General features: G+C 38.4%; 3 protein-coding genes and 3 long non-coding RNA genes across 7 annotated transcripts; 2 read left to right on the top strand and 4 right to left on the bottom strand.

The window, feature by feature from the left end:
• The first annotated feature begins 2,139 nt into the window (after positions 1-2,139).
• Positions 2,140-2,665, top strand: LOC125561412. Its single transcript, XR_007307455.1, has 2 exons — positions 2,140-2,310; positions 2,491-2,665. It is a non-coding gene; the product is annotated as an uncharacterized LOC125561412 (long non-coding RNA).
• Positions 2,666-2,963: 298 nt separating this feature from the next.
• Positions 2,964-5,382, bottom strand: LOC125561411 (transcription initiation factor TFIID subunit 10-like; the record flags this gene model as incomplete). Its single annotated transcript, XM_048725828.1, has 3 exons — positions 2,964-3,454; positions 4,175-4,286; positions 5,294-5,382. Coding segments are annotated over 3 exons (291 nt in total), but the record flags the coding sequence as incomplete, so codon positions are not given.
• A 375-nt stretch (positions 5,383-5,757) lies between these two features.
• On the top strand, positions 5,758-6,299 carry LOC125561410. The gene is made up of 2 exons (XR_007307454.1): positions 5,758-5,944; positions 6,125-6,299. It is a non-coding gene; the product is annotated as an uncharacterized LOC125561410 (long non-coding RNA).
• A 307-nt stretch (positions 6,300-6,606) lies between these two features.
• Positions 6,607-9,352, bottom strand: LOC5517067 (transcription initiation factor TFIID subunit 10). 2 transcript variants are annotated; one of them, XM_048725827.1, is made up of 4 exons: positions 9,120-9,352; positions 8,939-9,003; positions 7,794-7,931; positions 6,607-7,097 (listed from the first exon to the last, which is right to left on the bottom strand). In XM_048725827.1, the coding sequence occupies exons 1-3, from the start codon at positions 9,318-9,320 to the stop codon at positions 7,802-7,804; spliced, it is 396 nt and encodes a 131-aa protein (XP_048581784.1). In that variant the 5' UTR covers positions 9,321-9,352; the 3' UTR covers positions 6,607-7,097; positions 7,794-7,801. The 2 variants fall into 2 exon arrangements, with proteins under 2 accessions (XP_048581784.1, XP_001637105.2); XM_001637055.3 differs by having other exon boundaries at positions 7,820-7,931; positions 9,120-9,350.
• Positions 9,353-11,118: 1,766 nt separating this feature from the next.
• Positions 11,119-12,181, bottom strand: LOC5517006 (forkhead box protein I1). The gene has a single exon (XM_032386947.2). It carries the CDS (start codon positions 12,124-12,126, stop codon positions 11,296-11,298), a length of 831 nt encoding a protein of 276 aa, XP_032242838.2. The 5' UTR covers positions 12,127-12,181; the 3' UTR covers positions 11,119-11,295.
• A 6,276-nt stretch (positions 12,182-18,457) lies between these two features.
• LOC116621084 lies at positions 18,458-22,835 on the bottom strand. The gene is made up of 4 exons (XR_004297311.2): positions 22,667-22,835; positions 20,039-20,268; positions 18,628-19,264; positions 18,458-18,539 (listed from the first exon to the last, which is right to left on the bottom strand). It is a non-coding gene; the product is annotated as an uncharacterized LOC116621084 (long non-coding RNA).
• Positions 22,836-23,300: the final 465 nt, after the last annotated feature.

Genomic DNA, 23,300 nt, shown 5'->3' with positions numbered 1-23,300 from the left:
AATCTGGTCTCGCCGTCTGATTGGAACAGATTGAATCTGAGATAAGATTGACAATAATCCCAGGTAATGCTAATGTTGTGTCGATAATCGTAGAGACCAGCTGCGTGTACTTTGGTCTGGTCTCTAGCCAGAGCGGCGAAAACAGGAAAAGGGTTTCCTTTACAGTCTTTGGTAGGATACCGGAATAGGGTACGTACTTCGATAAACCTTTTTGAAGTTTTGAAAAAAAAAAAAAAACATTACCCTGGGTACCAGAGTCTAGAGACTCACTCCGACAACACGAGCTCGTTGTCAACAACAGCGCGTTTGAGGGTCTGGGCCAATAGGATGATATAATGCGCGAAGAAGAAGAAGAACGTGCTGCTCTTAAGTTGTGTAATGATACAACCTTTACCACATTAAGAATACTTTTTAGGGTCAAAAAGGAGAAGGAAAATACGCTGAATTGTGCTCTACGCTGTTAACAGACTTCGTCACTTCAAATCGTCAAATCCGCCACTATTTTCTATATGATCAATGTAAAAAACAATCGTGGGTGCACTAGCAAGACTTTCTAATCTAATCCGTGAAACCTTTATCATCAATTAGCTATCCTTGATTATTGACATTATACCTCTATCTTCCGACATGACGGAAAAACATCATGACTTGACGTTTCCAATAAGCTCATTTCACATCTAATAAGGCGGAAAATTCCTCTAAGTACTAAGTGATTAATAGCAAACAAAATATCAAATGCGACTTTTTTTAAATTGATGCGACTTTTTGTAAAGTGCCATTGAAATTTGAGCTTTTCGTCCCAGAGCCCATACATAGCGCAAGGATGATCAAGGAAAAAATATCTTAAAAAGCAAAAATCTGGGTATGTGAATTTCGGCCTCACGTTATTTGTGTTTCAACAATCAGTCCGGAATACAAGGAACCGATGGCCATTGTAAGAAATTGTGTCTTCTTTATCTCGAATTGCGAATTTTCCAGGTTTTTCCGTCATGTCGGGGGGGCCAGAACACTCTACTTTTTAGTCCGATTTCATTTTAAACGCAAATAATTGAAGGGGATGTGTTGTGAATTAGAGGATGTATGTGGTACCATCTTTGATTCTTTTATTAGAAACTTTAAGCTGTCAGTGGGTGTGGGCATCCAGCAAAAAACGGCAAAAAGCGTCTAGTGAAAGAATAGAAAATAGTAAAGCTCGATACTTGTAAATATTGATATTTGTCGACAATTTAATCTCTGACTGTTCCATTTATTTGTTTTTAAATTTTTTATTACTATTATGCCTTATCATGTCGCGATTTTTATTTTATTTGGGAGTCAAATTGGACCTAAATATTATCAACCGAAGTAAACATGACATAAATATCTTTGATATAGGGATTGTTCAATTAATACGCTGAGAAAGAGGGAAGAAATTGAGGGAGGAGGGGGAGGGGGTTGTAAAAGGTGAGGGGAGGGGGCGGGTGTTTTTTACACTGAAGGGGGATTAATTACAAGGTGTCCGAATCAAAACATTATGTGATTATTTTGCTTCAGGAAATCAAGATCAGGGTCAATCTTTTATTTTAATGCTCCATTCCTTTGTCCTATTAGCAGGTTACATCTACGTCTCGCCACCACAGCATTCCTGCAGCAAATGCTTATTCAGAGACATCATGAACCCAACAAAACTCAGTCTCCTGGTAGCTTTCTGGGTCATCATCACCACAGGCCTTATTGGAAATGGTCTTGTCTGTCTAGTTATACTCAAACAGAAGTTGCTGGTGCGCCACAAAGCCGTCAACATGGTGCTTCTCAATCTGGCAGTGGCGGATACCACGGTACTGATATTCCTGGCATCCAGGCACGTGCTTTTCCTCTATTCCAGCATCCAAACAGCCTACTCGGCGACTACCTGTGCAAGTTTCTCACGGGTGGTAACGTGGCTTGGATAGGCGCTGTTACATCAGTCTATTCGTTACTTTTGATCGCGTTTGAGAGGTACTACGCCGTCGTTAGGCCGCTGGAATGTGCACGCAAGTTCACTAAGCGTTTTGTGCGCCACTTTATCATCGCCTCGTGGCTTTGCTCGGTCGTGTTCTGCACACCGTTGTTTTTCGTTGTCGAGTATGATGAGAAGATAGAGTTTTGCGCGGAGAGCTGGAAAAGTGTTGAGCTGTCTCGTGGATACGCCCTGTCGTGGTTCCTCGTGGCTGGTCTGTTTCCTGTAGTGTTCTCTACACCAGGGTCGTGTTCGCTCTCTGGATTCAGCGCGACAGTGATCCGGCAAGTCTGCTGATTGCAGGCCAGGCAAGGCGTCAATCGCGCAAACGGGTCTGTAAAGTAATCTTTATTATCAGCTTTATCTTTTGCGCTAGTTGGTTTCCACCGCTGACCAATTACATTCTTGTGTACTTTGAGCCAAACAATAGCTTTAGCAATGTGGCTTACTTGGCTTCTGTTGTCATGGTTACGTTTAATTCGTCAGTAAACCCACTTATATGCGTGTTATAGCCAAGTGTTTCGTGCGCATTCAAGACAGTTGATGTGCAAGCAAAGGCAGTTAAAAGCCAAGAAAAGCTGAGAGGATATCACTTACAAACAACCCAAGCTGAACGAGGAAAGTACTGGAATGAACGTGATCTTACCGAAAAAAAACCGAAATAAAACCCATGTCACAACACACAAAGTATTTCATGGAGTACAGTAGCCGGTGTAGAAGGGGTTTCTCGGAAATTGTACCAGAAGCTTGTAGCTTCCAGGCTTTTAATAATACCCGAGCCGTTTGTCCCGCATTCGGCGACCTCCAAATAAACTTTATTGCGTTGCGCTGTAAAAAGTAGTTGCTGTCGGGCAGCGCTAGATTGATGTAATTGAACAATCTTAATGACTTCAATACTTTGATGGCTTTAGTCCAACGCTCATAAGATTTAAATAACAAATAAGATAAATAAGATAGAACCTTAATAAAATAAATGACAAACAAACAGGCTTGAAAGATTTAATGATTCCATTCTTTTAGAAGTTAATATTTTTTATGCCTCTTTCCCCAATCTCCCCCCTGTAGCCTTCCTCGCAGGCGTTTTTAGGCAGGCGTCTCTCACCCCTACCTACCTAAACATGACTGCGAGGGTGGCTACCCCTGATGACTACACACTGTTAGACAATAGTTATGAAAGAAAAGCACAAAATACATATACATATTTATAGCCACCAAAATTACCCCTCCCTCCCTCCCTTTCTTTTTTTCTTTCTTTTTTTCAAGCTAGATATGCCTATACACAAGCCCCTTCAAGTAATTTAAGAATCCTAAGGATCCCAATTTCAGAGAAACGCTTGTAGTATTTCAAGTATATCCAATCTTTTTTTTTACAAATAGATCATTGTATCATACAAAGTAAGGTGGCTTTTTCACATTCACTCCGTATTCATTCAGCGCAGGTGTCAGGTCTTCCATGGTCAGAGTGTAGCGCTTGTCCTGAAAGAAAAAAAAGTTCTCAATATAGACAACAACCGCCTGAGACATGTTATTGTGATAAACAAAGAAAAGTCTAGTAAGATTAGAAAGAGTAGTAAGATTTTAAGGATTTGAAAAATATTCTTAATTTACATCATGAACATCAAAAATGATTTACTTTCAAGTGGAGTGCAATGTTACCCAAACTACTTTGCAAACAAAAAATATCATATAAAAGCTTGAATTCAGGCTTACCATAAATAAATGGTAAATGCTTGTTTTCTATTGCCCAAGCTTTTTTTTTTTCAAAATAAGCACTTCTTTAAAGTGTGAAATAAGTAACCCCTTCAAATAAATACCCTTCCAATAAAATGTATAAATGACTAAATAAAGGGATCATGGACTAAAAAGGAAACCCACTTTTCTTTAATCTGGAACAAATAATTGACAACTCTAAACTGTTGTTTATTTTCAATAATATCAACCTTATCGTGTGACTGTGTTATTCATCATGAAGTTGAATAATACAGGGTGCTACAGGGGTTATAGATCCTGCTTTCTTGTCTACCTTGGTTCCATATTCCCACCTCCATAGACTCTGTTGACTCCAAATACCATCCCTGACCCTGATAGCCAAGATAATGTTTCCAGTGACCCAAATCTTGGTGTAAATTAGAGTTGAATCCAAGGGCCTGTTACATGGGCACCTTGCCACCTCTCAAATTAGAGAGCCCTCCTCACCTTGCCAGATTTCCGCGAGCTCTGTCCTGATCCTCTCATCTTACAGTGCTGTAAGGCGTCATTGGCAACATCTGATATAAACTTCTGTGCTGCCAGTGATACCAGCCTTACACTAGGATAATCATCAAACACATAAGTCTAAACATGCATAAACACATCACACACACTGTGGTCACCTTTAAGGGTTTATGGAGTTATCTGAAAAGGGTTGGAGAAACTGACATGAACTAGCCAACCAGCATCACCCACAAAGGCATCAGTGAGCATAAGAAAATAATGAAAACCTCCAAGTTGTGAAGTTAAATTCAATCAATACTTTGGTTTGGGCCATAATAAAGCAGTTTAATAGCTTTAGCTAGATGCCTGGCCTGATTAATTGAACAATCAGTAATCAAATCCAATCAAACTTCTATCTTTTGATTGGTCCATGATTGGTATGAAATTAAAGTTACTTTTTCAAATGTTGGCTTAACTTTTCAAAGTTTATTTTTGCATTTGTTGTATTTACTGAATGGTTTGATTGTGTTCCAAAATTTATCTGAATTTTTTGTTTGATTGCCAAACAAATCACAAACCAATCATAAAACTGAAGCTTGACTAAGTTCAACTGGAATTTTGTCTGGATTTTTTCAATTAATCAGGCTTGGTAGATATCAGGCTGCCCTGAAAGAAGAAAAAAAATGGACATCTAATTTCAAGCCTTTATAATACCAGTCCCACAATTACTTAGAACAGCAGAGTGATAGGTTTAAAGCTTGAAAATGTATCCAGGAGATGACACCCGACAGCTTGGCACTATATAAACAATGCATGAACTTCCAACACTTTTGCCGCCATCTTTTTAAGCAATGCATAAATACTCTAGGGTACTATTTAGCATTTGGAATACGATTTAGGGGTTCTGGAAGGTCTCCGTGTAGAAGAAAGCTTTCTGTGTTCTTACAGTAAACGTTGGTTTATCAAACTAATAGCAGTGGAACACTCCTTCCTTTAGAGGCTTAGATTCCCACTGCATTTTATTTTCTTCCCAGTGTACAAAATGTGTATGTACTTTTTCTGTGCAATAAATGTTTTTCTAAATTTTGGAAAAGCTGTGTTCTACTTCTTAAATAAACATACACTCTAGTATCTGTTCCATCAAAACCTGCTTTGTTCAGATAATAAGCTGTGACTGCATCAGGAATCTGAAAGCAAGATAAAACAAAAGATTACTGGTAACAAAGACATAAATAAGAGCAAGAAGGGTGCTTCTCAATCTGGCAGTGGCGGATACCACGGTACTGATATTCCTGGCATCCAGGCACGTGCTTTTCCTCTATTCCAGCATCCAAACAGCCTACTCGGCGACTACCTGTGCAAGTTTCTCACGGGTGGTAACGTGGCTTGGATAGGCGCTGTTACATCAGTCTATTCGTTACTTTTGATCGCGTTTGAGAGGTACTACGCCGTCGTTAGGCCGCTGGAATGTGCACGCAAGTTCACTAAGCGTTTTGTGCGCCACTTTATCATCGCCTCGTGACTTTGCTCGGTCGTGTTCTGCACACCGTTGTTTTTCGTTGTCGAGTATGATGAGAAGATAGAGTTTTGCGCGGAGAGCTGGAAAAGTGTTGAGCTGTCTCGTGGATACGCCCTGTCGTGGTTCCTCGTGGCTGGTCTGTTTCCTGTAGTGTTCTCTACACCAGGGTCGTGTTCGCTCTCTGGATTCAGCGCGACAGTGATCCGGCAAGTCTGCTGATTGCAGGCCAGGCAAGGCGTCAATCGCGCAAACGGGTCTGTAAAGTAATCTTTATTATCAGCTTTATCTTTTGCGCTAGTTGGTTTCCACCGCTGACCAATTACATTCTTGTGTACTTTGAGCCAAACAATAGCTTTAGCAATGTGGCTTACTTGGCTTCTGTTGTCATGGTTACGTTTAATTCGTCAGTAAACCCACTTATATGCGTGTTATAGCCAAGTGTTTCGTGCGCATTCAAGACAGTTGATGTGCAAGCAAAGGCAGTTAAAAGCCAAGAAAAGCTGAGAGGATATCACTTACAAACAACCCAAGCTGAACGAGGAAAGTACTGGAATGAACGTGATCTTACCGAAAAAAAACCGAAATAAAACCCATGTCACAACACACAAAGTATTTCATGGAGTACAGTAGCCGGTGTAGAAGGGGTTTCTCGGAAATTGTACCAGAAGCTTGTAGCTTCCAGGCTTTTAATAATACCCGAGCCGTTTGTCCCGCATTCGGCGACCTCCAAATAAACTTTATTGCGTTGCGCTGTAAAAAGTAGTTGCTGTCGGGCAGCGCTAGATTGATGTAATTGAACAATCTTAATGACTTCAATACTTTGATGGCTTTAGTCCAACGCTCATAAGATTTAAATAACAAATAAGATAAATAAGATAAATAAGATAGAACCTTAATAAAATAAATGACAAACAAACAGGCTTGAAAGATTTAATGATTCCATTCTTTTAGAAGTTAATATTTTTTATGCCTCTTTCCCCAATCTCCCCCCTGTAGCCTTCCTCGCAGGCGTTTTTAGGCAGGCGTCTCTCACCCCTACCTACCTAAACATGACTGCGAGGGTGGCTACCCCTGATGACTACACACTGTTAGACAATAGTTATGAAAGAAAAGCACAAAATACATATACATATTTATAGCCACCAAAATTACCCCTCCCTCCCTCCCTTTCTTTTTTTCTTTCTTTTTTTCAAGCTAGATATGCCTATACACAAGCCCCTTCAAGTAATTTAAGAATCCTAAGGATCCCAATTTCAGAGAAACGCTTGTAGTATTTCAAGTATATCCAATCTTTTTTTTTACAAATAGATCATTGTATCATACAAAGTAAGGTGGCTTTTTCACATTCACTCCGTATTCATTCAGCGCAGGTGTCAGGTCTTCCATGGTCAGAGTGTAGCGCTTGTCCTGAAAGAAAAAAAAAGTTCTCAATATAGACAACAACCGCCTGAGACATGTTATTGTGATAAACAAAGAAAAGTCTAGTAAGATTAGAAAGAGTAGTAAGATTTTAAGGATTTGAAAAATATTCTTAATTTACATCATGAACATCAAAAATGATTTACTTTCAAGTGGAGTGCAATGTTACCCAAACTACTTTGCAAACAAAAAATATCATATAAAAGCTTGAATTTAGGCTTACCATAAATAAATGGTAAATGCTTGTTTTCTATTGCCCAAGCTTTTTTTTTTTTCAAAATAAGCACTTCTTTAAAGTGTGAAATAAGTAACCCCTTCAAATAAATACCCTTCCAATAAAATGTATAAATGACTAAATAAAGGGATCATGGACTAAAAAGGAAACCCACTTTTCTTTAATCTGGAACAAATAATTGACAACTCTAAACTGTTGTTTATTTTCAATAATATCAACCTTATCGTGTGACTGTGTTATTCATCATGAAGTTGAATAATACAGGGTGCTGCAGGGGTTATAGAATCTGCTTTCTTGTCTACCTTGGTTCCATATTCCCACCTCCATAGACTCTGTTGACTCCAAATACCATCCCTGACCCTGATAGCCAAGATAATGTTTCCAGTGACCCAAATCCTGGTGTAAATTAGAGTTGAATCCAAGGGCCTGTTACATGGGCACCTTGCCACCTCTCAAATTAGAGAGCCCTCCTCACCTTGCCAGATTTCCGCGAGCTCTGTCCTGATCCTCTCATCTTACAGTGCTGTAAGGCGTCATTGGCAACATCTGATATAAACTTCTGTGCTGCCAGTGATACCAGCCTTACACTAGGATAATCATCAAACACATAAGTCTAAACATGCATAAACACATCACACACACTGTGGTCACCTTTAAGGGTTTATGGAGTTATCTGAAAAGGGTTGGAGAAACTGACATGAACTAGCCAACCAGCATCACCCACAAAGGCATCAGTGAGCATAAGAAAATAATGAAAACCTCCAAGTTGTGAAGTTAAATTCAATCAATACTTTGGTTTGGGCCATAATAAAGCAGTTTAATAGCTTTAGCTAGATGCCTGGCCTGATTAATTGAACAATCAGTAATCAAATCCAATCAAACTTCTATCTTTTGATTGGTCCATGATTGGTATGAAATTAAAGTTACTTTTTCAAATGTTGGCTTAACTTTTCAAAGTTTATTTTTGCATTTGTTGTATTTACTGAATGGTTTGATTGTGTTCCAAAATTTATCTGAATTTTTTGTTTGATTGCCAAACAAATCACAAACCAATCATAAAACTGAAGCTTGACTAAGTTCAACTGGAATTTTGTCTGGATTTTTTCAATTAATCAGGCTTGGTAGATATCAGGCTGCCCTGAAAGAAGAAAAAAAATGGACATCTAATTTCAAGCCTTTATAATACCAGTCCCACAATTACTTAGAACAGCAGAGTGATAGGTTTAAAGCTTGAAAATGTATCCAGGAGATGACACCCGACAGCTTGGCACTATATAAACAATGCATGAACTTCCAACACTTTTGCCGCCATCTTTTTAAGCAATGCATAAATACTCTAGGGTACTATTTAGCATTTGGAATACGATTTAGGGGTTCTGGAAGGTCTCCGTGTAGAAGAAAGCTTTCTGTGTTCTTACAGTAAACGTTGGTTTATCAAACTAATAGCAGTGGAACACTCCTTCCTTTAGAGGCTTAGATTCCCACTGCATTTTATTTTCTTCCCAGTGTACAAAATGTGTATGTACTTTTTCTGTGCAATAAATGTTTTTCTAAATTTTGGAAAAGCTGTGTTCTACTTCTTAAATAAACATACACTCTAGTATCTGTTCCATCAAAACCTGCTTTGTTCAGATAATAAGCTGTGACTGCATCAGGAATCTGAAAGCAAGATAAAACAAAAGATTACTGGTAACAAAGACATAAATAAGAGCAAGAAGGTTGTTTTAACCCCGAATTAATGGCAGCGGATAGTTTTTTTCCCGTTTAGTACTTACTGTCGGTGTATAGTCTTCTAACTGCGATAAAAACTCGGCGAGTGAAGCTCCGGCGCTTCTAATTTTTGTATCAGCTACCAAAGCGTTGTTACTACTAGCTGCCACAGAAGTAGTTGTTAAGCTATTTGTTATGGATGGCTGGTTGCTTGCAGTAGAACTTGAGATAGATGTACTCTCAGTTGAAGCATTGCTTTCCGCCATATTGGATTGTTAGTACCGCGGGGAAGTCTGGGTAATGTATGACCACTGCGCATGCCAAATAATGCCAAATGGTTTGTCGTCATGCTTGCGGGCTCAGAAAAAATATCGCTCATTGCAACGTCGCTTTCTTTTGGACTCTTGCGTTGCGTGTGAGAACCAGCCTCTGTAAAGCAAATCGTTCGAAATATACGATAAAACTGAAGTGGCAAAAAAAAAAATATACTGGAAAAGAGAAATGAAAAATAATACTAGTATTTGTACATTTTACTGAAGGAAAAACTGATTTTAGGCCGGGGAAAATAAGTCAATATGGACAAAAAATGTCGATCGATGGTCCCTAAAACATCAGAATCTGATGGTCTGTCTCTTAGCTAAAAGGCAACGTTAACACAATTTGAAAACTACTAAACTACAGAAAATAAAAGCCAAATACTCAAATCACAAGTATAAGCTATAAAAAAATAGGAAAAGAAAACTGAAAACAGTTGTATATACCTATTTAAAGTAACGTTGTCAGTGCAAATAGCGAGTGGCAAATGGCGAGACCGAAAGGTGTTTATAAATGAACTCAGCGAGGAACAGCAATGCCCAGAGCTAACATTAATAGCCTTTAATAGGTAATCCATCTTCTCCTGCAGTTGTTTGAAATATGTACGGGACTGCCATTTGCCAATCGCCATTTGCCGTTGCACTTACAATGTTCTTTTCAATAAGGTGTATACTGTATCTATTTTGGCGGGTACACGTACATACACTTTCTTAAATGACAAACTTTTGTCGAGTCAACCAGGCGAAAAATAATCAAATGAGTAACTTTTCTAACAATTCTAATTCTAACAGTTCTGTAGAGAGGGATATCCTAGATAACTATATGATAATTATGCTTTCAGTTAAAGGAATGAACCTCTTACTACACACACTGTAATTAAAATTATTAACAAAAAATAAAATAAACAGGCACCTTTTCCTGATTCTATTCAACTGAAAATGAACACATAGCTTGTTGTCGCTTCACGCGTTTATTTTTTAAATGGATTATTGTAAAAAATTATATAGTAGGAAAGCAGTTTTCATAACAAGTGCAAAAACATGTCTTTATAACAAGATATCGTATTCAAAAACTTCCTTCACTTTAATTCACTCTATCGTCTTCAGTTCAGGGTGTTATTATATGATTCCATGACATATGCGCATGTTGTTATACGTAAATACTAGCGCCATACATTCGTCAAGAACTAACAAAGACAGCTCTCAAATTGTGGGCGGAAACCTTTCGCGTCTTGACGCTGAATATTAATCAACTAATGGAACGAATAGATTTTGCATATGAAAGAGCTAATTACTTGCAAATAGCTAAGACATTCAAAGAGCATCTCGGTAGTGTTAACATTGGACAACGAGTAACCAAATGTTATAGAGCTTTCCTTTTTAAATAGCCACATACGTCAATAAAATATTTGCCAAGCAAAGTCGATGATGAGGGGGCGGGAGTTTTGCTAATGTTTTAACTGGATTTATTGAAAAATCAGTCGCTTTGTGTCTGGTGTTAGAAACAAATTCTTTTGCAAAAACTCAAATATCAAAAGGGCTCAAATATCAATAAACAGTAACATGTTATTATTTTTATCATGCACACTTGTGAATTAGGCATAAACGGGTTAACAGTAAGGCAAGATAAACATGAGTTTGGGGGTCTACTTTCCTGTTTTTTGTTAAGAAAAACAAACGCTGACATGGCCAATGTATTGCAAATGCAGGAAGTATCGTTTTGAAATAGAGTTACAACCCATAGACCCTGTCCTGGCAGCACATGTATTCATTTTATCATTCAATAATAAGTATGTACACAATGGATCGTGATCTTTTGCTTTTACTGACATAACCAGCTGCAAAAACGCTAAACATATTAATTCCATATTCACTATTTACAAATTAAGATAACTATCAAGTTATACATATTAAAAATATTCCTAGACTACACCCGTTTTTCGGTTTTGATCCCAGAAAGAATGTTCTCAATGTGGAAGCCTCGGTATTCGGTAGGTTTTGACTCGCAAATTTTCGGAAAACCAAATTTTGCTGTAGTCAATAGCCCCGTTAGAAGTTCTTTGTATTGATCTTGCTTACGCGCCCTCTTAGTGCACGTTACTTGTTCATCGGGCTTCTTCTCGACAATTCTGTCTTTCTCGCTCGTTCTGGCCACGCCATCAGTTGAAGCCGTTCGTTTCTTGCTCACCCTCTTTCGTCTGTACTCGCCCTTACTAAAGTCCTCGTAATTTTCAGGATTAATCGCCCAAAAATGTCCTTTCCCGTTCGGGCTACGTCCTACTTTAACGAAGCACTCATTCAGGCTAAGATTGTGCCGGATGCTGTTTCGCCATCCCGCTCCCTTGTTGCGGAAATACGGGTAATGTGTCAAAATGTAGTTGTAGATATCACTGAGTACGAGTTTCTTCTGGGGAACACTCATAATTGCTTTGCCAATCAACCCAATGTAAGACTGACTCGGTTTTTCTTCTTCTGTTACGTGATAGCCGAACACAGATGAGTGAAAAAAAGAGTTGGTGATGTTGGCCTGCATCTTGCTCTCTTCTCGCCGATGAATGTAGCTGAACTCGGTGTAGAACTGACTGGCGTAACATGGTGGAAATGGCAGGAAATGCGGCGAACCAGGCGGGGAGTGTGTCTGGTAAAAAGGCATCGGGGAGCTAATTTCTTGAACACAGTTATTTCCTGTTGTTTCCATTCGAAATGGCGTGAAGGCGGATGATTTTTCTTTGCTTGGTAAACCAGCAAATGCCATCATGGTGGTTAGCTCTGGACTGTGCGACTACTGACTGCTAAATGAGCATTCTCAGTTGAGTTGCGCTGTTGACTCTGCAGTTAGCTATTAGCCATTCAATAGTAATTGTCCTAAACAACAATAGCCATGTATTTAGTTTGTCAATTATTAAAGCTTTGTTTTTCTCACGGTCAGCTAGATCGTTTTTTATTCAGCCTTTTGCGTTATTTGGTCTTAAACTGGCCAAGTTTTTTTTAATATGATATTATAAAACCAATGGATGGTTTATTGCTTATGGTGACTTGGTTCCTTGCATATATTTGGTTATTTGCTCTCCTGGCACATTGAATAGTTGTTAATTATCTTCAATTAGCACCCCACGCCCAAACATTTATCTTTTGTAAGTAATGTTTGTTCTAAACCGTTAATCAAAGAACATTGTGCGCAGTGGAGTGTTCAAAACCTCGCGATGATGAAGCCTAGGGGCAAGTCCGTCAAATCTATGACTTCAGCTTCTTAAAGCTTTCCAAATATTTTTTCAGCTGCTCCTTAAGCCTTTAATTATAGCTCTTTCTCTCTTTCAGTTAGAGTATCTTACCATTAACTTGGATATACGAGCAATTGATTCAAGAGCAAGGAGAAAGCACTCTGAAAGCACCAAAAGAAAAGAGCAAAAAACAATAAAATCACTACAAAAAAGCCAGGGTTGTGAATAATGCTGAGGTGTCAAATAAACAAGAAGTCAGATCTATAGTAGAGATACTTCATTGGATACTTTGAAGTTTGTGAATGAAAATGGCATCGAAGAAGACAATGGAAGCTACGCTCTAAGGCCAGGCAATTCAATTGGGTTAACGAGTGTTTGTTGTTTATTGAAATATTGACAACTTAATGCGTGGCGCTTTGTTGACTAATGGTACGCTAAAGCTGGGGCGTCATTTAGGTTAGACTAAACAAAGCAATTAAACCGGGTTTAGCATGGCCAAAAACAAATACGAAATGGCTATGCATATTTAGAACAAGCAATATGAGGGATATTGGCACTGGGCTTTTTACGACTTGAGCTTGTGTTCGCTTTGCGCTAATTTCCCTGCCAATATACTTTCTATTGTGGGATAAGAATGTATTTGAACTCAATTTGTATTGACATCAAATATGAACATTCCATTTTTTTTTATTGAAAATGCTCAACAACTGCCGTGTGACCTACCTTCGTCAACATGTGTGTGTATAGTTGTATCTCGTAAAGCCGAAACAGAAATTGAGAGTTTGTCTTTTTGGACGGCGAAAATAATGGTATTGGGAATGGGACGACGTCTAAGATAGTAAAAAAAAGTGAACATAAAAAATTACTGACAAAGTTTACTGACATTGAGTGTACTCTAGGTACTTGATCAAAGCGAAATCTTAATGGATCCCTTAATTAATAACAATGCGAGAGTTTTTAAAAGCTGACAAGGGGATGACCAGCAGACTCTAGGGCATAACCAACCCATTAGCTTAAAACACACATAACTGCAACTTTACGATCGCATATCATTGACAATATAGCGATATATATATATATATATAATCGGAAAATACATTTGTTAAAATAACTAAAATCAAGTAACAGAGTTGTTTATCAAAACAATTGCCTTGTATCAGATAATAGCTCCAAGCGAATTACTAAAACATCTTTCACAAGAAGCTGGTAACTGTATCTCATAACAAACTCTATCTCAACATAATATCTGTCAGAACAACCACAATATCGTCGACTTTAACAATGAATTAGCTTTAGTTTTTTTATTACAAGATGGCCACTTTGCGGGGCAGTGCTTTTTACTTTCCCTAAACGTCATACAATTTAAGGCTTGTGAAAGCTGTAGCAGCATTAGTTTCTTATTACTGTCTGTGAGTAATACTGGAGTAAATTGGTGAAGTTTGTAAGTGGTGTTTATGTAGAACTGTATAAAAACGCTATTAAAGGAAACAAGAATATTAATCAGTGCGGAACATTACCATTTTTGGTTATATTTGATAAACAATCTCATTAACCAATCAGAGATGAGTATTACTATGCCCAGTCTCACGCGGACACGCCTCAACTCAGAGTGGGAAAGCAAAATGGCGGTTCCGTTGAATCGGGAAAATCATGTTGAACGCCGCTTTTTAACTCTTTGCTAGCAGTGATTTCTTCTTATCTGTTTAAGCAGGGATTTCACCGACTCAGTGCGTCATATATACCCTATTTGTGTTGTTTCTCATCGGCAACAGACCTCATTTGCAGGGTTATTTTTACGACTTCACCGAATCGTACTGTAATGAACGCGGAAGGGTAAGCCACTGCTAGCAGGCTATAACATGGATCACCAATTATCTAGTTGTACGTTTCATCAAGTCATACAAATGCACAAAATTTCCCTGGATTTATCTTGCTTTCGCACTCGGAATGAAGACACTAAGAAAAATTTTAGCTGGGATATTGAAACTAAAATGAATCTTATACAGAATGGCAGCGAGTCTCATTAAAAAAAAATGAAGCTAAATCGTATACAGATTGGCCGCGAGTCACTGTTTATTGTATGCAATTTAAAGACACTACATGAAAGTACTGTTTAAATGTTCATATTTGATCCTGGAATAAATAGATTTGCTATGATCAGTAAATCTCAGGGATGGCAGTCATTATTCATTGCTGCATTAGTTTGCTATTACTCGTTGTAAAAAAAGTCCTTACCACAAATGCTCACATTATGGCTTTTTTTTATAAATGGATTCTAGAGGGGGCACTTGTTTGAGGGGCTATGTAATGTGCTTATTCAATGAGGGGTGTATGTATACCTCAGTGTCAGAACCATCCCCAAAGGACTTCATTGTATCCAGCTCTGTTTTCATCATGATTCATTTTATTAAAAAAAAGAAGTTTTGTGACACAAATCGTGCTTAATACACAGGTTCTAACACCAAGTTAGAGCCATTGAGGGTGTATTTCATTGTGTGTGCAGACAAATGGAGAAAGGCATAAAGTGTAAACTAGGGTGAGGAAAAGGCATGGTAAGGGCAAAGGGGTGGTGACTAAGGGTATGTCTAATTGGGGGTGCTGACACAGGTTGTGAAGATGAAGTAAACTTGTACCATGTTTGATTACTAGGCCTTGGGGATAATAGGAGAATGGGAGTGTAGTCATACCCTGGGTAACAGAGGCTTCAAGCTTCACTAGAGCAGATATCATATGGAAAATATCTATTCATATTTGGTGATACTTCAGGCTTATTTTTTTTTCTCGCCAGTCTCTATTATATGCGCAAAGGGTCTTTTTTTTTATAAAAAGGGAATTAAATTAATTTGATTTGATAGGCAAGTCTGAGTGTTGAAGCTCCACTTTAAAACTATAGTGATATTAAGAATTTATATGTTTGGGGTATATAGGTTTGAGTAATTGTTTGGGAGGTAAGTTTCTATACTTGGTATATATTTTTTTTTTTTGGGGGGGGGGGGGCTAATTTGACAAAAAGTCCTTATCGCAAATGCGTATTTTAGCATATTAAGCCCTTCTTTTTACCCCTCTTGTACCAGGTTTGATTACTAGGCCTTGGAGATTCTAGGAGTATGATTGTGCAGTCATAGATATCATACTGTATGGAAAATAAATATTTATATTTGGTGATACTTCAGGAGCATTTTTTATCTCAGTGCCTATTGCACAGAGTTTGTTTGTCTTTTTTATAAAAATGGAATAAAATTGATTTTATTTAATAAGCAAATCTGAGAGTTGAAGCTCCCTTATAGCAAGATTTTGTATGCTTGGGCTATAGAATTTAGGTTTGGTTATTTATTTGGGAGGTAAGTTTCTATGCTTGGTATATTTTATGTATAGAACTCAGGTTTGGGTATTTTTGAGGATGAGTAGGGGGGCTAATTCATCAAAAAGTTCTTATCACAAATGCTTATTTTAACATATTATGCCCCTCTAGCATTAGATTTTAGAGGGGGCACTGGTTTGAGTGGCTATGTAATGCGCTTACTCAATGAGGGCTATTTTATGGTGTGTGCAGACAAATAGGAAAAGGCATAGAGTGTAAAATTAAAGGTTGAGAAATGCATGGTAAGGGGAGTGAGGTTGTGATGACTGAGGGCATGTCACATGTGGTGTGCTCACACAAGGTGCGAAGACAAGGAAGTAAAATTGTACCGGGTTTTATGACTAGGGCCTTGGAGGTGAGGAGGATAGAGTTTTTTTTTATAAAAGGGAATAAAAATAAATTAAATTTGATAAGCAAATTTTCCTTCTAATTTTTTTTTACGGGACTGGCAAGTTTCAAGCTTTTGTATGTTTTACGAATAGAACTCAGATTTGGGTTACTTTTTGGGGGGGAAGGGGGGGGGGGGGCTATCTATTCTTGGTGGAGTTTTGGGTATAGAGTTCAGATGCAGGTATATTCTTAGGGGTGGCGCGGTTCCATTCTTTTGGGGGCATAAAATGTTCGTATCTGTCGGAACCAACAGTCATGTTTACAGCTAGAGTGCCCCCCCCCCCCCCATGTTGTTGTGGTGGTCGCAGGGCAAGACATTTAGCTAAAGAATGATAAGAAGCGAACCCCCGAGAGACAAGGGTAGGGTAAAATGCTTTTCGGCTAAATGTTGACACAAATTTTTATACCTATTCTTCGGCGATTTTTCCCTGTTGTATAGACGTTGGGCCTTGACTCGCACTTTCGTCCTCACAATTCAACCTCCGCTCTTCTCAACTTTCACCATACCCTATGGGCACTCGTTTCGGCTTGTGGTGAAAATTGTTTTAGTATGCAATGATCCTCATTTATCCTAGTTTAGTCCTGTGAAGGTCCTAAGCCGTAGAATTTGGTCCATCACACTCATATTTCTCTTTTTCTAAACGTAAACATTATGAAGAGAGTTCGATTTTACGGCAGTCTCCAATAAAAGCGCTCAATTTGAAAAGGTTTCCCAAACGATATTTTACTTTCGAGCACAGGAACTCATCAATCAAATATCAAACTTGGTATAGAGCAGGATATTTTGCTGTTTTGGTCGATTTTTGCGATGCGACGTCTCGCTAACAAAACAAATTCAAGTTTCAAACTCCGCGCGGCCATTTTGAATATTTGCATAATAAGTAGGTAAATCGATACAACCAAAAATAGTAATGTACGGCACTGTTAATGCAGTCGACAAAAGGAGCCCACATACTAATTTCTAAACGGCCAGCAGCATGTACGGGAGTTCGAAGCACTCAACACTACTGGCTTTTTTGGTCAATCAGCCAATCACATTCGACCGGAATTTTACACAAGCCAAGTATTTTTACCCCGATTCAGTTCGTATTTAACAACGTCACGTTGTGCAGTGTACAGCAAGGGTAAATTTACCTACGAATCCAGTAAAGTCATAGTGGTTCAGCAGTTTGGGCGTTTTCTTACATCTGCAGCGACCGGGTTCGATTCCCACTCCTGCAATTTTTTATTCTTTTTAATTTTTATAATAACGATAATAATAATAATAATTAATAATACTGTACTTGGTGTGTTATCACATCGAAAAGAAAAAAAAAAGGTAAAGGATATTTTTATGTACTCTTAATGTACTCTTAGCATGAATGTTTTCATATTTGATACGTTGTTCAGTAACCTTTATATCTTTTACGTACACAAGAAAATAACTAGGAAAATACATTTGCATTCACGAGTTGGCTCACAGAGCTTTGATTATTTTATGAAAGCTCAAAACTTAGTTAAGTGATGTCAAATACGACAACTAAAAGTGAATTAAATTTACAATAAAGAGTCATAGTGAATTTGCGAATAAGGGCCTCCTCGAATAACCGTCGCACCAGATACATTTAAAATTAAATAAGCGCCTCCCCGAATAACCGTCTCACCAGATACATTTAAAATTAAATAAGCGCCGCGGCGCTTACTAGAGTAAATACGGTAACGCCTGTTTTGGAGACCGCACTGCATAACTGTTGGTTGCTCCTAGTAATTATTAATTGTAATAACAATTAATCATGTCATATGAGCATTCGATGGCTTTTTTTCGATAATGGGAGGCCCAAGGAAAAAGAAAGCAAGGTTTCAGCAGACCAGCCAACAGCCAACGTCTTGCAACTGTTTGCATTTTTCAACCGAATTACCGCTTGTCAAGCCTTTATAAACTGCTGCAGACAAACGCCGACCACTAAAGACTCGCCTTTGCCCCCAAATTACACAGGACTCCCATGACTATTACCCAACGACCAATTGAATATGTCAAGACATACACGTCAAAACCTCTAAAAGGCAATCTCTTCTTTGATGAATATGATCAAAAGTAATGGTGATTGTGCCGGATCACCCCTCACTTGAGAGTATACATCAAAGAGATACCAAACTTTATTCCAAAGCGAGTCCTTTTCGTACAATAATCCTTGGATTTAAACTTTAACTCGGTAAAACCTAAATACAAACAACAGGTGCATTACAATTGCGGTCTCCAACCCACAAAAAGAACATTAAATCAGGGGAATACTAGGTAAATACTCACACTTTGGTCCCTTTAACAACACAAAATACCCTCGTGGGCGGGCGCCGCCATTACTGTCCCTCGCGAAACTCCTGACCGCCTATTATGCAATCGCGCGATACACTATTATTTCCGGTTCCGGTACAGTGATAAAAATTTTAATGAAAATGGAGTGAATGATATAAAGCGAAAGGTGATAATGAAAATATCAAGAGGAATTACAATGCAAGAACTTGATGTATTGGTGGCAATGGAAAGTTGAAATTATAGGATAACATGAAGTTCCATGACAATATAAGGCTGGAATACTTTATTCATATCTATCAATATACATTTTGTACAACATTATAGTTGTATCATTTAGGGTCATCCATGCGGATGGCAGTTTGGACCAACAGCAAAAGCCATTTTAGGAAGTGTACCCATTTCACATCTGTTTCCTGTTGATTTCTTAAGTTACGACCTCCCTGTTCTAGGTCTTCTATTACCGGATATGTTGTCTTCTTGTGATGGGTAAAAACTGTTTGTGTGGTTGTGATTGAGTTTTTGAGTCCTTGGTAATATGGTTTTGTTAAATAGGTCGTGTTTATTCGGTGTACCCTAGATCCTCTTGCTCATCATACGTCATGAAAGGGGTCCCGGCAGGAATACCACTTTTCTGAAAAAAAAAAAAAAACATGAACATGAAAAATGATCGTAAACCAGGTGGTAATTAAAATTTGAAGCTCTAAGGGTTTTTTTACGAAAATCTATCAGGGGTACAAATTGGCATCATCATGTGTGCTGGCGTACATAAAAGGATTTGAAATTTACCTAATACTTTTGCATATTCTATCTTAACAGTTTTATTGGACATTCTTCCAACTGTGCTTATGAAGTTAATTGAAGAATGACGGCCTGCTTACGGGACAATCCTTTTTAGCGCGAGTTCTCCAACACTTAAAAACTTCATTCTTTACGAATACTATTTTAAGGTTATTTAAGTAATCGCGTGGTATTGCTGCCATATATAATTAACAGGCTTTATCATATTCAAATAATGCGTGAAAGTACACGATGATGCGCGCATATCATACTAATCCAATTCTCTGACAATTATATGCATGCCATTGTTCCCTCATTGTTTTACATCGTTCTCTAATACGCTCTAGACAATGCAATGCGTAAAGTTCTCGGTGTATCGGAGAAACCTCCTCCACTCTGCACCTGTGTATCGGGCATTGTTCTATGCATTGTTCTATGAAAGCCTGCAGTCACGCATACAAAAAATAATTCTTCCGTCCCGGAATACTGTACACACATGTATGTCAACAAGAACACGAAACACACTTCCTCTTAGAAGCGTAGAGGGAAATCCCATTTTTTACATCCACCCGAGTGTACGCACCCCGTCTGAAAATAGCTAAGCCTGCAGTAAGAAAGCTTCACCCACCTTTGAGTATCCACGTCGTCTATATCTTCTCCTTCGTCGTCGGCAGCGAAGCGAGGCGCCACACGGCGGCCGTATATGCGCTCTCTTATCCTCCCCAGAGAGCTCGTTATCTTCTGTGACGACCTCGTATCGGTCACTCTGTGATTGCGATTCTACTAGTAGAGCTATTAACAATACTAATAGCATTATCAGGGATGGTTGCTTCATTTCTTGTGCCGGTTCTTGGGACACTGTAAGTAAGCGCCAAGAGTTAAAATTACCAAGTTCCACCTATTTCGATAAAGGTTTCACCCGAGTATCAATGTATCGTAGACTGCAGTGGTTTATGGGTAACGCATAAATGGCTAAATCCTGGTCTCTAATTGACACCCAACTGCGAGTTGAAACATGGATTCTCCGAGTGCAACCTTATTTGTAAATAGTATATATGGATTATATCATCAGTCGAGCGTCTTGTATGGGCATGGGGTTTTCCGTTTTACGTGGGTCCATGATAAGGGTTAAAGCTCTATGATTCTTTCGGGTTGGTCTACGATCATCAAGGTTGATTTCAAGGGATTGCATCAATGTACGTTGCATGGGAGCCCAAGACAAGGGGGCTTTCTGGAATCTGCTTGCGCCAAAGTACAGTGCCAATATTATTGGTGTAATTTACTCTTGATTTTGATTTGCTCTCACGATTGCTTCTTTCTTTTCTTAGCGATGAAACTTTAAGCTTATTGGTGTAGTAATCAGAGGTTAATTGTAGTTAAGTTAATCACTATTTATAAAGCAGGGGTTTGTCAATTTCATGTCTAATTACTATTAACTTTTAATTGTTGTTTAGAAGTCGGAGGAAAGTCCCTGTCAGTTTAGTACTAGAGCATACAATCAAGAGTACTTAAAGACAAGAGACGGACGAACTTTAAAGGAAAACAATGACTTGTCACACTGACAAAATGGCTAATTACTATTGGGTTAATAATAGGTTTGTAAAGCAAATTGAGAATGTAGAAAATAGAAAAAGGGAGTTTCCCATCGTGCTACATCACCAACACATTTCAACAACTACAGTTTTACCGATATCAAAAATAATGATTAAACTATCCACGAGTTCCTTTTCTACAAATGAATATATATCCTTGGAATACCAAAAGCGATGATAAAATACGAATTGATCTAATAATTTAAAATCTTTACATGCCCTTTCTCTTCTTAAAAAGCACTTAAATTTAATTCCCTTACAAATCCTGTGAAATTAATTAAAAGTACGGAAAAATAAACGCGATTTTTGCAAAAGCAAACTATTAGATATGAATTATAGCCCAATACAATGTTTAAATTGAACTGACCTTTTAACGGGGTGTGTCGCTCAAGACCTCCTGATAGCAAAACAACCTTACAATAGGAGAAGCACTCACCTACCTTATAACTTTATACCAAGCCCACACAAGAATACTAACAATAGGGAAGCGCTTTCTGACCTTATATCAATCCCACGCCACTCAAAGCTTGCAAGAAACAGGTGATATAAAGTCCTGGCGCCTATTGACCAAGCAAATAGTGCCATCAAACACTGACGCGCGATACGCGAGGCGTTCGACTTCTTAATGACGCGGGCACGTTGTTTAATCGGCAGTTTGAAGTTGTTCATATGGCAGCTGCATATTGAGGTCAGTATTTTAAACACGACATCGCTTAGGAAAGAATTTGAACTAAGTGTGAAGTGCAGCTGTACTGAGAACTAACCACTACCTCGGTACGCAAGAAATAAAGATTGAGTTAGAGGCCATTTAGTGCAACTGCAGTAGATAAGAACTAGGGTTGTTAGAGTCTCATTTTAACGACTTTTTATTAGTGATGGAAACCGAGGAGTGGCAGAGGAAGGTTGCGCGCGCGTTAAAATCACACGAAAGATGAGTGAAGTAAGCAGCAAAGAAAAAACAGAAGCCACTTATTTCTCATTGTTCCTTCTTCTAATGACTATCACGCGCGTAGCCATCTTACGTCTCCGCACGATCCCATTTTCATCGCGGGCGAAGAGATTAACGATAGTTCTAGAACATTTTTTAGACTTTATCTTCATAACCATTTTTTTCTATTTTTGTTAAAAAAGAAGATAAAAAAGGAACATTCAGCAGAATGAGTAAGCTTCAAAAGTACATCCTGTTCGTTTAGGTGGTGTCAACTCTTCCATCCTTTGCATTAAAAGGCAAAAAGGGCGTAATTTGTCATGTGTTTCTGGTAGTTATTGGTTTTATATGGATGAACGTCTCTCTCTTATTCAGTTTATGACAAGATTACGACAAGCGATAAACGTTTTTCTGTACTGGTATACTTGATTGGTAATTGTACTAATTAATTTAAAAAAACAACAAGAGAAATCATCCATAAGAAGAAGAAAAAAAAAACGATTAACTATCCAAAATGTCGGAATTTAAAGCATAGTAGATATGCACTTAACCGCGCTGCTTGGCGCTGTTGAATATGTCGTGGGTTTTAAGTACTGGTAATGTAAGCGCCGTCGAACCACTATAAACGCCAGCATACTTGGAAACGCAAAACGCATTCTCTTCCGTTTATCGTTTTCTTCCGATGTTTATAATAGACGGCAACATAGAGACACCGATAGTCCTATCACTCACTCACCTCAGTGACGCAGTCCCCGACTAAAGGCCACTCTGGTCAGTGCACTCTGTTAATAGTACATACGCAAGACTTGTGCAAGAGCTTGAACAGTTTTATAGCGAGGCGCACGATCGCTGATATATTCCTATTGTGCTGGTCATTTCCTCTCCTTTTATCGTCGTGAAAAAGTGACGCACAAACGCAAGGTTTAAAACAGTTGATATATGATATATTATATTAATCGCCAGGTTTTACACCTGTGCTAGTTTTTTAAAGTCGTCGAATTGGCGTGAAATTAGTACAGAGGTACAATATACGAAGCTTCGTTTAATTGTCTTGTGCCATATCGGTAAAGTATGCGTGCGAGTTAATACCATTTCCATCGCGGTTCTGTGCTAAATAAATCCACGACTCTATTGTCAATTCCTGAGAACGCATTTTTCTGACGCCTTTATTAGTGTTGGCACGTTTATAATCGGCAGCAGATAATAGACAGCCTTTAAAGTTCCAATACTTTGAAGGCCGCCAGCTTCGTCAGATAAACAAGTCCATTACGCCTTGCATAGATCGACACTCAGTACAAATCAATGGCATTTCCGTGCGCTCGCTTCTTTTATTGGCCCAAAACGAAGATTGACAGAGAAGCCAGTTGAGT

This window comes from Nematostella vectensis, chromosome 3 (assembly GCF_932526225.1).
Source record: "Nematostella vectensis chromosome 3, jaNemVect1.1, whole genome shotgun sequence".
NCBI classification, from domain to species: domain Eukaryota; kingdom Metazoa; phylum Cnidaria; class Anthozoa; order Actiniaria; family Edwardsiidae; genus Nematostella; species Nematostella vectensis.
Note: the sequence above shows the minus strand (reverse complement) of the source record. Positions and strands in the feature narration are given on the sequence as shown.

Bases quoted from the DNA above. Each gene is read 5' to 3' on its own strand.
- LOC5517067 (XM_001637055.3), bottom strand. From the start codon at position 9,320: ATGGCGGAAAGCAATGCTTCAACTGAGAGTACATCTATCTCAAGTTCT. The intron at 9,004-9,119 runs GTAAGTACTAAA...TCTTGCTTTCAG, and splicing joins TAGAAGACTATACACCGACA to ATTCCTGATGCAGTCACAGC. The intron at 7,098-7,819 runs GTGAGGAGGGCT...TTTTTCTTTCAG, and splicing joins GCTCGCGGAAATCTGGCAAG to GACAAGCGCTACACTCTGAC.
- LOC5517006 (XM_032386947.2), bottom strand. From the start codon at position 12,126: ATGATGGCATTTGCTGGTTTACCAAGCAAAGAAAAATCATCCGCCTTC.